We start from the raw sequence: 12,737 nt of genomic DNA, 5'->3' as shown, positions 1-12,737 counted from the left end.
GTAGAGAATTGGTATTGTCGCCCCTTTGGCTGACTGTCGCGTCTGAGGTCTGACTTTGCTGCTTTGCCTCATCGGACAAGTCAGCCCGTTTCACCTCTTCCCCCTTAACAAAAATAGCTCCTTGAAAGTACTGTTCTCCTTCAGCGGCGTGTAGTTCTCTGATCAAGACACCTCATTGCAATGAAATCTGCCTTTGGAAAATTTAATATATTTTAAATTATTTTAAAAGAAATGCAACATCTTATCCTTTGGCTTTCTTACTAGGTGCTTTGTGGAGGCCAGTGTTAATGTGATAAAACTTGTCGCAAAAGTATAAGCGTCTCCTCTACCGCCTTTGTTGCTGGAGAAAAAAACATTTCTTTTCGAGATGAGAGGATTTCGTTGAAGGAAAGTTACAAAGCTTTTGGCTGTTTCATTTTTCCACTAAGAAAAAAAAATATGACCTTTTAAAACAAGTGAGGAGAGCGGGGAACGGCTGGGGCCAGTTTTACTCCTTGGGGTCATCTTGAACCGTCCCGGCGCAGCCCAAGAGGTTCTGGGTGGCTTCCTCGAGGCCCCCTCTGGCCGTTAGCTTCAGACTTTGCTCGGGGTCCTCAGGGAGCGAGGTGTCTGTGGATGTGGGAAATAACCAACCTCTCCCTTTTGATAGTCTGAGAAGCTGACACCCTCAGAGCAGCCTCTGAAGAAGGCTTGATCTGTGACATGGGGGTGGGAGGGGGAGGATCTATAAACAGGCAAGTTGAGTAAGTCAGTGTCTTTCTGACTGGGGAAGGGAAGAGTCGCTCGTAACAGCCAACATGCAAGCTGCTTTATTTTTACCGAAAAGAAGGCCATCAACAAAGGCAGCCTGTTTGTTTGCTGCAAGAGAGACTGCCACCCCGTCCACAGGGCCCTATCCTTCCCGCATTGGCGGGGGCGGGGGCGGTTTGGAGCCCAGCCCCAGCACACCTGCCCTGCCTGCACTGACAGAAGCCCAGGTCCCTACCCCTGCTGTCCCTGCCACAATTAGGAACTAATTGCTAGTAGAGAAGAAATAAAAAGACGATTTTAAAGTAAGCCAGCTGAGCCCATTTATAAGAGTACAGCAGTTTGGGCCAGAAATCCATGCACATCTCTTTTTCTTCTTTGACACCTACTCAGTGCAGATCCAGAGACCGCACCCCCCACCGAGGTCTGTGCACTTCCGTGTGGGGCTCCTCTGTTCACCTGGAGTTAGAAGACACTGCCCCACGGGCGGTTGGGAAGCCTCAGGTTCCAGACCAAAATGGGGCAGGCCAATTTCCTGTCTTCCAAGCAACTGAAAGGTAAAAGCCTTAAGGCTTTAAAAAACAAAAGAACCCCTCCAAAAAGCTCATTGCACTTTCTTTTTCCCTATAAAACACAGTGGGCAGTGCAGCAGAGAGCTGGGCCTTACAGCTATTCTTGACCTGCTGTGCCCGGCCTCAAACGCTACTTTCTGAACCTTGGCCCAACCACGCTGGGAAGACTTTCCCAAAGCTTGGGGCGATAGTGGCATTCGTGCCCAGCTGTAACTCAGTCCCGCCGTCTAGTCTCTGTGGGGCCTGCGAATTGCTGCGAACGGGCTCGGTGTTCAGGCCTCTGTGACAATCAGGTCCCTGGTGACCTGGAAAGCGGCAATGAGGGAACTCAGCTGAATCTTCTCGTTGGTGCCTACAGACAGTCTGTACCTAAAAGAAATTAAACAAAAGGTAAGAATGGAGTATCGTGGACAGCTCCCTCTTGACAAGAGAACGAGAGCAAAGACAGAGTAGAGTGCTGGAGGGGGAAGGCAGGCGATCAAACTTGATCCTGGCCAGTCATCTTCAGTGTCCCCTGACATTTTCCTCTCTGCCCTGAACACTCATTTATCAGCTCACTCAAGCTAGTAAGGAAAAATTAAAAAGTTTATCAGTGGCAGTGTTCTGAACTTGGCTAGCTATTTAGATGTATACGGAACTGAAGTGATCAAGACTTACTTCTTCCCTCGAAAGATGATGCACTGAGAGATTTTCTTCCTCTTAATTCACTTAGAAGAATGGTGGACGGGGGTTCTGTGGCCTAGTTAGCAAAGCAGGACACTGGTGATTCATCTTGCCACCTTTCCAGGGCCCAGCCAGTGAAAGGAAAATCATGACGTTGGTCACGTAGGGAGAAGTGACCTCGTGTGCATGTGAGAGCCCGCGATAGCCAATCACAGTTGGTCCCATGCTGGCGTCTGTTCTGAACCCAGTGCTTCTGCCCCCTTTATGCCAGCTGCCAGCTTCACTGGGGGCTAATGACTGTTCATGGAACCAGGCAAAGTGGAAAACGGAGTTTGTGTTTACTTTGCCTCCCAATATGCTTTGTTACAGCAAAAGGCTTTAATAACAGCTGGGCAGTTGCTTGTCCCCAAATGACCTCGATGCAGGAACGGAACTGGGCCGTCCAGGTAACGGCACTTCTCGAACCAATGTGGACCAAGCCTTTGAGGTCTAAGGAGAGGCCTTTGTCTCCAACATGTCATTGAGCCGAACCTGTCCTTGTGTTCATTCGTATGTTGAACAAGCAAATCAAATCCTTCCCGTGTTTGTTTCAGTGATGGATCCCACCAAAAACTAGATTATGCGACGTAGGAAGGACAAAGTTGGAACCAAACAGAAAGAAAAAATGCACAACAGTAAAAAAGAGAAAGGAATCAAAATCAGGAAGCACTCACTCTATGTCTGCCATTTTGGCCAATAAATGCACTCGAACTGAAGATGGAAAGTCAACTGTGGGGAGAAACAAATTCAAATGAGTGAGGGTCTGCCACTCCCTAATACAATAAGGAAAAAAAAAAAAAAGTCCCACGACAGTTATGAGCTTAAACATCAGGAGACACTAAAGGTGTCGAGGCATCAGGTCACTAGCTGCCACACCTCTAAGGAAGTGAACACTGGATGAGTCTTCAGTTTTTACCCATTTTGCAAGCAAGTTCCAAAGTGATCACAAGAACCTAGAAGAGGTAAGGACGCTGCTTTAGGAACAGGGCAGCTCTGGGAGTGAATGGCAAAGCCAAGTTCTCACTTGTTCTGCCAATTTTAAAAACAAATCATTGATTTTTAAATCTATTCATACTCATTTTCCACAATCCAAGTGCAGAGCTGGGCTCCAGCCAACCACATTCTTGGTCAGCTGGCCTGGGTGAGGCCCTGAGAGACACGGGCAGAACATTCGCAGACCCAACTGTCGGCAGTTGGCTGCCGCGGGGGGAAGAGCTGCCCTGAGGAGGCTGCACAGCAGGTCACCCGGGGAACCTGAGAAAATCCGGATGCCCCCAAACGGCCAAGTGATAGGTCTGGGGTGATTTCCTCTGTGCTGCCAAGGTTGAAAACCAGGACTCTGTACAGAAGATATGGCAGAGTATGGAATTTAATGACGGTTTAGTTCAGACGGCTCTGCTTTATGCCCTAGACAGACGTTCCTCCTCTTTCTTCCCTTTTGGGGGAAAATACCCTGAGAAATGTGAATTAAGAACACTGTTTCCTGCTGTAAAATACAAACCCTCCGAGGAGAGAAAGCCCCCTGGAGCTGCTTCCCCAAGAGTCTGAGAGGTTAAGAGTCGTTTTGGAACAACAAAACAAAACAAAAGTTTTAAAAAGCAACAAAAGAAAACGAAAACCGGGGGCCAGGTTTATGCTTCATTCCCGTTTCTCTGCTTCAAAAGCGAAGCCTCGTGTTCCCTCGCTCCTGCCCTTAACCGCCCCGCTCACCGCCTCCTGCAGCTTCTCAGCTGGGGAAAACGGAGTTACCTCTGTGCACGAATAGGTGGATCTCAGTCAGGATGTCATGGAGCGCCAACCCCTTCAGCGTCTTCAACTCCATAATATCTAGAAAGGAACAGTTAAGGCAAAGGGCCGGGTTCCGGAACAAACATGCCGCACAGCAATTTGAATCCCAAGCCCGTTGGGGGTGACTTCTGGGAAAGGTTCTCACCCCAATGTGATGTCTGAATCTAGCTGTGTCAGGTGGGCTCCAATTCTAACCTGTACTAGGTTTTCATCTTCCACAAGGGCTTTCTGATAGAACTGTCTCTGCCCAGTAGAGGAAAGAGCCGAATGCGTCCCCCAGAAGGCCGCCTCTCACTATCCCTGGCTTTAAATCTCACAGCAGAACCAGAGTAGTGCTGGCCACTCAAGAATGATCACATCGGGGGCGCCTGGGTGGCTCAGTGGGTTAAGCCTCTGCCTTCCGCTCAGATTATGATCTCAGGGTCCTAGGATGGAGCCCCACATCGGGCTCTCCGCTCGGCAGGGAGCCTGCTTCCCCCTCCCTCTCTGCCTGCCTCTCTGCCTACTTGTGATCTTTATCTGTCAAATAAAATCTTTAAAAAAAAAAAAGAATGAGCACATCTGCCAGCCCCAGCGCCAAGGTTGTCCTGCTGCTCGCATCCGTAAGCAAGGGGGCCTCAAGCTGTACCCACGTCAGACTCCTTCGGGAAGAACATGAGGGCCTTAAAGACAAGGACCCGCTCCACCCCCAGACCCGTGTTCCCTCAGCAAGCGGACCAGCCCCACGAGCAGCCACCGTCTCTGGCCAGCGGGGTCTCGGTGCTGGCTGCGGCCTGGGCTACTGGGCCAGGCTTGGGCCTCAGGTACGTCGTGTGCTGTCCACAGGATGTGAGGAAGGATACTTCTGTAGGCCGTGGTGAAGTCTTGATTCAACATCCAGTCCAGAATGTTGGCAATGTCGGACTTGAGGGGGTGCCCGGTGCACGTGTAGACCGTCTCCTCCGTCACCTTCCCGAAGGCCATGTTGGTGCTCTGTGCAGACGGAGGGGGAGAATCGTGACTGTCACAGCGGCCACCACGCTGCAGGCCGGTCAGGAGGGAGCGGAGGCAGTGGAGCGGGTGTTCCGGCTCCAGAGCCCGTCCCTTGCTTTCCCTGGTTTGCGGCACATTAATCTCAGTTACTCAAAACCCAAAGGTAGGGGGACATCAGTGGTACATGATGAGATCGAGATCCTACCCATTTCTCGATTTCTGAATTTACAGGTTAGCTGAGCTACTGCTTTGGTCTTTCTCGAAAACCGCTTCCAAAGCGGCGCCTCAAGATCTGCTCCAGCGGCACCGTACCTGCAGAATGTTCAGAGCCCTTCGCATGTCTCCACTGGAAAGGGTCACGAGTGCTTTCATCCCGTCCTCACTCAGGTCCACTCTGAAAGGAAAGAGGCAGGAGGAAGTAAGAGGCCCTCAGAAAGCACGAGCATTCACCAAGAGTGCGACCAAGGTTTTGAAATAATGAAAAAAAAAGGGAAGGACACAGTTAACAGTACTCTCCCGATTGGAGGGGGATCTCGAATCCGCTCTGGTCTTCAGGGCTGTGGGCTTCACGTTAGCAGTGACCACCCACCCCGAGACGGGAAAGACCCTCATCGAGGATCAAGCATTGCCGTGTTGAGCAACTGGCTTTGAATTCTGTTCTGAGAGGCAAGTGTGCTGGCGAGGGCTGTGGTCACGGAGGCAGAGCACCCCGCTTCAAAAAGCAGCAGCTTGGGCTGGCTATGGGCTTGGCAATTGGTTAGACAGAAGGTAATGTCTCAGTACCTTCCCTTCTAGTCCCAAAAGGCTGGAGGCATCTTAGCAGAAGGGACTCTGGCAGCACGCAGTTGCCAATGACAAAAGAAGAGTAGGAGGAAGTCGGGACAGCTTCCAGGGGAGGAGGATGGAATCGAGAGAGGAACCAAGTGCCTCCTGCGAAGGCTGTCCGTGAGACGCTGGGGAAGCCGCAGCTCGCAGAGCCCGATGCGACTCTGGGCCAGGCACCCTCCTTAGCTCTTACCACGCCTCATCACCTTCGACTGTAAACCCGCCAGCCAGCCCAGGGCCCTGCCTCCCAGTCCCCAAGGCCCTCAGCTTTCCTGCTTTCCCCTGTACTTACTTCTCTTCTTCTATGACGTGTTCCAGGCGGGGGACCATGAGTTCAGGAGTCAGCGGGCCGAATCGGAACCTTGTACACCGGGACTGCAGGGCGGGGATGATCTTGGACAGGTAGTTACAGATGAGGCAGAATCTGGTATTTTCCGTGAATTTCTCAATCACTGGCAAGGGAAAAGAAAACCAGCTCCTGTCCATTCTGAGCCTTCCAGAGCCCTGGAGGCCCCGCACTCTTCCGTGCTCACGTGCACGAGCAGAGGCCGTCCACGGTCGGGGTGCTATGGGAGCAAGGCGCTGTGGCTGGGGTGGCCAGGACCGGAAGCCAGCCATCCTCCTCCCCCAAGCGGACAGACATGCCACTTAAACAAGATTTTATAAAAGTCCCTTCCTTCTGAGGTGCCATGATTCTGGCATCCTTGCCATCCTGCTCCGCGGCACTACGAAATCCAGTATTTTTGTCCTTTTGCATAAAACTCCACCTGGCAGGTTGATGACGCCCCACCTTCTAATGGGGGCAAGGGGGTGGCTTGTTGTGGACTTCCTAGTGGACTATCTCGAAGCCTTAGAACATTCGACAGAGTGCTAGTCAAATTCAGCAAGCTTAGGAAACACCGGGTGCATTCTGTAATTACCCAATGTTCTTGCATGGGGACCTGCCCAGACTGACAGTCACTGCACAGAGCAAATGCTGAAGAAAGGCTGCCAAAGCTTTTAAGATCAGAAGACACTCTAACTGTCCTCCTCCTCCCCTTAAACCCACTCCTTCTCCCAACTCCCCAAGACCGTTCCTGTCTCCTAGCTGATTACCTCAGAATCTTAGCAAGAGAAATTACCAGTATCCTTTCAAAGAAATCCACTGCACCAGGGCCCTAAGATAGAAAACTCATCTGATACTCTCCTTCCCTGCCAGATCAGCCCCTCGGCAAAGACAGAAGTCATGTCAACTTTCTGAGTGTGACTACGTTTTCAGAATTGTTTTCCTGGCTACTGTCTACCTTAGGGTACCAAGAGCAGAAAGTTCTACCCAGGAGTTTAGGACCGACAGCCTTTCCCTATCTACCACCGCCCATTCTAAGACTACAAATTCCCAGGACACCTGGCTGGCTCAGTCGGTTACGCTGCTGCCTTCAGCTCAGGTTATGACCCCAGGGTCCTGGGACCGAGTCCTGCATCGGGATCCTTGCTCAGCAGGGAGCCTGCTTCTCTCTCTGATTCTGCCTGCTTGTGCGCTCTCTCTCTTTCTGAGAAATAAATAAATAAAATCCTAAAACAAAAACCAAAAAAACCCCCCACAAATTCCCAACCCCACATTGAACCCCATGGAAAAGGATGGGACAGCACTGTCTGGTCAGACTTAAAGTCCCACCAGGGCCTCTATCTTTCAGCTGCTGAAAGGGGAAACCCCCAGTACCGAGAGCTTTGGTCTAGATCATCCAGTGGGATACAGGAAGGTCAGCAGATTTTTCTGGGCCAGAAGATGAAATCGGTCAACAAGCCACCGCATGTCTCATGTTCCAAGAGCCTAATTCTCTCTCGAAGGCACTCCTGAGCCAACACGCCATCCCCGGGAGCGCTTCCTACCTCTCCTCAAGGCGTTCTGGGCATCCTGAGTCATGGCATCCGCTTCATCCAGGATCACTAGTTTGAAGCCTTTCCTAGGAAAACAAATGGCACCATCTGAAGATGTCTTCAATCTCACCTCCACTTCTGGGCCGAACCAGAAGTTGTGCCTTCAGGCTGTGCCATCAGGCCCTGCCTCAGAGAGTCCATTCCTCGACCTGAGCAAAGGAGGCATCTGTGGTCACACAGAGGACATGCCTGTCACTCTACTCTTAGAGGAACTGAGGTCTGACTTGGGTATTTTTGTTACATTGCTCCCCCTGGCACATTCACCTTTCTTCTGTGCACACATGGTGTCCTGTTCCTCAGGCCTGGCTCTGCTTTCTCCACCACCGTCGCCCTCGCGCATGCCTGTCTTTTCATCTTTCCCTTTGTTTACCACCTCCCCGTGATCCCTCTCGATCTCAATTCATTTTTGTTCAAATTTAAACTAGCTCATCTGGTCTTAGGATGTAAACAGGTTTTGGTTAACTCATCAAATGAAGTTAATGCTTCCCAAACAACCTGCTAATATAGACTTAGGTCGTATTTTATTTTGGAACTCTTTCTTTTTTTTTTTTTTTTTTTAAGATTTTTATTTATTTATTTGTCAGGGATAGAGGGAGAGAGAGCGAGCGAGCACAGGCAGACAGAGAGGCAGGCAGAGGCAGAGGGAGAAGCAGGTTCCCTGCCGAGCAAGGAGCCTAATGTGGGACTCGATCCCAGGGCGCCGGGATCATGACCTGAGCCGAAGGCAGCTGCTTAACCAACTGAGCCACCCAGACGTCCCTGGAATTATTTCTTACTAGCATCTTTGTACCTCTTTTTCATGGCTACTTTTGGTGAAGTCATTTTGTACCTTTATAGACAAGCAAAGGGGAGGATTAAAAAAATAAAGCTCTGTCCTCTCACTGATCAGAGTCTCCAGGGAGAGAAATTAGGCAAATAATTCTTACTTAAATATTGTCCTTGTGCTAGCAAAGCTCAGGATGGGTCCCCGAACGATCTCTATTCCTCGGTCATCTGAAGCATTCAGCTAATGCGGGAGAGAGAAGGCAGAGTCCATTAGAAACACGTTTGTATGTCATCTACGAACTTACTTACCTTTCATCCACCCAGCTCGGCAAGCTAGGTCTCCAGGTCTAACGACAGCTGTGAAATAAACACTATTAAAAACCAAGATCACAACTGTATTTAAAACTCACAACTCACTACACCATTACGTTACGTTCTGAAAGGCAAATGACTGTGTTTCCTTCCGCACGGGAGGACAACCACTGACATACTCTGGTGGAGTAACTCATTGGCCTGACCACAGTGAACAGCACCTCGGGCATGAACAGAATCATGCTGATTTGAGCCACCTCAACCCAGAGCAACCCAGAAGTTACCAGTCTTTAACATACTGAAGGAAGAACACTGGTGGCAGGAAGGTTCTAAGAGCTATAATGAAAAAATTAGACATTTTTTTCTTGCAATAGACAATATTTGCAACTTTGTAATCTAAGGGTATCAGTCCACTCTCAGAGCAAACAGATGGCATTCGCAAGTTCAGGGATTTGAAGAGAAATACATGTAGAGAGATTTGAAACGGCGGGGGGATGGGGAAACCACAAGAGCTGTGTAACTCCTCTGCAACTGCTGGGACCCACTACCAACCCCAGATCTTAAGAGGTGAGTGGGGGAGTGGTGCTCAGCTGGAGAAGGCTGTGGGATCTGCCCAGCAGGTGGGGATGCTGTCAGCCTGTGGTGACCCCCCAGACAGAACCAGGCACCGCTCTCCTTCCCTCGACTCCTGCCAGGGCCCCTATTGGCCAAACGTAACCGGGGGAACCAAAGGACAAGGCAGCCTGTAGTCAAGACAATTCAGCCTTCCAAGGCAAGAACGGGAGGGAGCCACATGGAGACGAACTCTGGATGGGCATGTGGAAGACAGCAAGCCACCGAGTGACCACTCACTGAGGCACCCCAGAGTGCTGCGTGCAAGCTGGCAAAGGCAAAGAAAAATATCCAGCCCGGGGCGCCTGGGTGGCTCAGTGGGTTAAGCCGCTGCCTTCGGCTCAGGACATGATCTCAGGGTCCTGGGAACGAGTCCCGCATCGGGCTCTCTGCTCGGCAGGGTGCCTGCTTCCTCCTCTCTCTCTGCCTGCCTCTCTGCCTACTTGTGGTCTCTCTCTGTCAAATAAATAAAATCTTTGAAAAAAAAAAAAAAAAAATCCAGCCCTACCACTGCCCTCTAGCTAATGCCAACTCATGCCCAAATGTCGACTCTAGACAAAAGCCACTCGAGATATTTTGTCTGTTTCTTTCCCCACCTCCAGCACAGCAACTTACTTGTAAAGTAGGACAAATCTAAGAGAACTAAGAGACTCGAGTTCTTTGCAGAGTGAGAAGAATCCTCTTACTTACCTCCAAGACCATGGAGCCAAATTCCTTATCTTTGTACAGCTGTTTTGCACAGGCCAGGATGGTGGAGGTCTTTCCCGTCCCCGGAGGACCATAGAGAAGCAGGTGTGGCAGGCGGTCTTCACTAATAAATTTCTGAACTGAGGATTGGGAAGAAAGAGAGAGCCCATCAGTTTCCAAGAGTTGCCTTATTCACCTGGGCCCTAGAGTTGGCTCGAACGCACTTCAAGTCCACGTTCAAATAAGAGGCAGACGCAACAATGAAAAATCTGAAGGGACTCAGCTCTTACAACAACATTCCATAAAGCTCAGTCAGATACTTCAAGGTTATTACTCAGCAGAGACATCACCAAGAAATTTATACAGGTCCTCCAACTAGAATGACAGCAACTGACACACGGATGCTTACTGGTACTCAAAATGTCCTGATGAGAAATCAGATCGTTCAGTGTCTGTGGCCGGTATTTTTCAACCCTGAAATAGAATGTAGCATGGATTACAATACACACGAATGCCAGAACATGCTGTCACATGCAAAAGAATCCTTTCATATCCTAATGAAAAGAGAAAGGGAAATAAAATCCTTTAACTTTGAATACAGACCACTGGTTCTCAACCAGGGACAGTTTCTTTTTTTTTTTTTTTTTTTTTTTTTTTAAAGATTTTATTTATTTATTTGAGAGAGAGACAGCGAGAGAGAACATGAGCGAGGAGAAGGTCAGAGGGAGAAGCAGACTCCCCATGGAGCTGGGAGCCCGATGTGGGACTCGATCCCGGGACTCCAGGATCACGACCTGAGCCGAAGGCAGTCGTCCAACCAACCGAGCCACCCAGGCGCCCTCAACCAGGGACAGTTTCATCCTCCAGAAAACACTTGGTGATATCTGGAGACATTTTTGGTTGTCACATTTGGGTGGAGGGTGCTACAGGCCTCCAGTGGATAGGCACCAGGGCTGTCACTAAACATCCTACAATACACAGGACAGCCACCATGCCTGCCCCCAGCAAGGTTATAGCCCAAATGCCCACAGCACTGCTCTCATTTTACCTTTCCAGCTATCTGCCTATAAATAATCTCAACCTGGATGGGCACCTACTATTTCAAAGTAAATTAAAAACTGAACTCACTGGGGAACATGGGTGGCTCAGTCGGTTAAGCATCTGCCTTTGGCTCAATTCCTGATCTCAGGGTCCTTGGATTTTGCCCTGCCTTGGGCTCCCTGCTCAGCAGGGAGTCTGCTTCTCCCCCTCATGCTTGCTCTCCCTTTCTCAAATAAATAAATAAAATCTTTTAAAAAGATTGACATCAGACATATACATCAGAAGATGAATGGGCAAGTAAGTGGTGGTCGATCCATACAATGGATTATTCACCCATAAAAAGAAATGAAGCAGGGGCGCCTGGGTGGCTCAGTGGGTTAAGCCTCTGCCTTCGGCTCAGGTCATGATCTCAGGGTCCTGGGATCGAGTCCCGCATTGGGCTCTCTGCTCAGCAGGGAGCCTGCTTCCTTCTCTCTCTCTCTGCCTGCCTCTCAGTGTACTTGTAATTTCTCTCTGTCAAATAAATAAATAAAATCTTTAAAAAAAAAAAAAAAGAAAAGAAAAGAAATGAAGCAACCACACCCGCTACAACATGATGAACCCCAAAAACATGATGCTGTGAAAGCCGCCAGTCTCCAAAGGCCATACACCGATTCTATTTATATGACCAGCCACAATAGGCAAATTCAGAGACAGCAGATTGGCAGTGCAGGAAGGGGACGGTGGGGATGGACAGTAAGTGCCCATAAAGTATGGAGTTTCCATCTGCGGTAAAATGAAAAATTTGGGAACTAAAGAGTGACACAGTAGCACAACATTCTCAAAGTACTTAAAGTCACGGAATTATACCCTTTACAATGTTTACAACTGGAAACGGTATGTTATGTGTTTTTTTCCACGATAAAAACAAACTGATCTCCTTCTTAGACAAGACCAACTTGGAGCTTTCAAAGACATCAGGATGGATTCCATCAGTTTCTAAAACAACATTCAGAGGCAACTATGAAAGCAGGATGGTTACAAGTGCAAGCTCTCATTTCGCCTGGGTTCAAATCCCAACCGGTTTCTAGCTCCGGACCTGACGCAAGTCCTTGAACCTTTTGGGTTTACAACTAGAATAATAACTACCTCCCTTCTAGGGTCTTTGTAAAGATGGAACGTCTAACAGGGTCCCTGCTAATCTAATAAGAAGCCATTTAAATACAACTTAACTGGGAAGCGTTATTATCATCATGATCATTTCAGTTTAGGATTTGAGCAATAATTGCATCGAAGATCCCGGCAAGAGTAGAGAGCATTTTGGCACGGAGGCCGATGCAAAGTCAGAAGATGCGGGATCTAACCCCAGTGCTGTCACCCGCAGCGCGTAAAAGGAATGGGGGCGGTGGGAGTAGGGCAGCGGGAAGACCTGGCAAACGTCCTAGAAGAACGGAGGGGGCTGAGGAGCTGGGGATGTCAAGGAGAAAATCTGGGGCTCCGTCCGGGCCAGGTCGGGGGCGGCAGGACGAGGTCCGGCGGGCGGCGGCCTGGCCGCTGGCCCACCCCGGTCACCGATCCCCTTTCCCGCGGCAGACAGGCCTCCCCCTACCAGGGCAGGTTTCTGATCTTGGCCGCAACCGGCTGCTGCTGCTCCTGCTGCGCTGAGGTCTCCATGGCGGGGTGATAAAGGTGTCCAGGTCCGCCGGGGTCGCCGCGGGCCCCGGTGACCTGCACAGTCACTAGTTGCGAGCGGGCCCAGGTACCCGGGCACTTAGAGTTCGCGCGCAAAAGGAACTCTCGCGAGATGTAGCCTCCAGC

The 12,737-nt window shown here is 50.0% G+C and overlaps 1 protein-coding gene across 2 annotated transcripts; it reads right to left on the bottom strand.

Moving 5' to 3' along the window:
* Positions 1–1,045: 1,045 nt before the first annotated feature.
* RFC5 (replication factor C subunit 5) lies at positions 1,046–12,721 on the bottom strand. 2 transcript variants are annotated; one of them, XM_004753323.3, is made up of 11 exons: positions 12,529–12,721; positions 10,309–10,373; positions 9,903–10,039; positions 8,450–8,529; positions 7,476–7,549; positions 5,899–6,058; positions 5,094–5,175; positions 4,652–4,781; positions 3,771–3,848; positions 2,696–2,750; positions 1,046–1,688 (listed from the first exon to the last, which is right to left on the bottom strand). In XM_004753323.3, exons 1-11 carry the CDS (start codon positions 12,591–12,593, stop codon positions 1,592–1,594), a joined length of 1,023 nt encoding a protein of 340 aa, XP_004753380.1. In that variant the 5' UTR covers positions 12,594–12,721; the 3' UTR covers positions 1,046–1,591. The 2 variants fall into 2 exon arrangements, with proteins under 2 accessions (XP_004753380.1, XP_044929440.1); XM_045073505.1 differs by lacking the exon at positions 12,529–12,721 and adding an exon at positions 12,349–12,484.
* Between the last annotated feature and the right edge of the window lie 16 nt (positions 12,722–12,737).

Source organism: Mustela putorius, unplaced genomic scaffold (genome assembly GCF_011764305.1).
Source record: "Mustela putorius furo isolate JIRA1106 unplaced genomic scaffold, ASM1176430v1.1 tig00537248_pilon_pilon_pilon, whole genome shotgun sequence".
NCBI classification, from domain to species: Eukaryota; Metazoa; Chordata; class Mammalia; order Carnivora; family Mustelidae; genus Mustela; species Mustela putorius.
The sequence above is the reverse complement of the archived record's forward strand: the minus strand, read 5'-3'. Positions and strand labels throughout refer to the sequence as shown.

Bases quoted from the DNA above. Each gene is read 5' to 3' on its own strand.
- RFC5 (XM_004753323.3), bottom strand. From the start codon at position 12,593: ATGGAGACCTCAGCGCAGCAGGAGCAGCAGCAGCCGGTTGCGGCCAAG. The intron at 4,782-5,093 runs GTACGGTGCCGC...CCGTCTGCACAG, and splicing joins GGGCTCTGAACATTCTGCAG to AGCACCAACATGGCCTTCGG. The intron at 3,849-4,651 runs GTATCCTTCCTC...GTTCCTTTCTAG, and splicing joins CTTCACCACGGCCTACAGAA to ATATTATGGAGTTGAAGACG.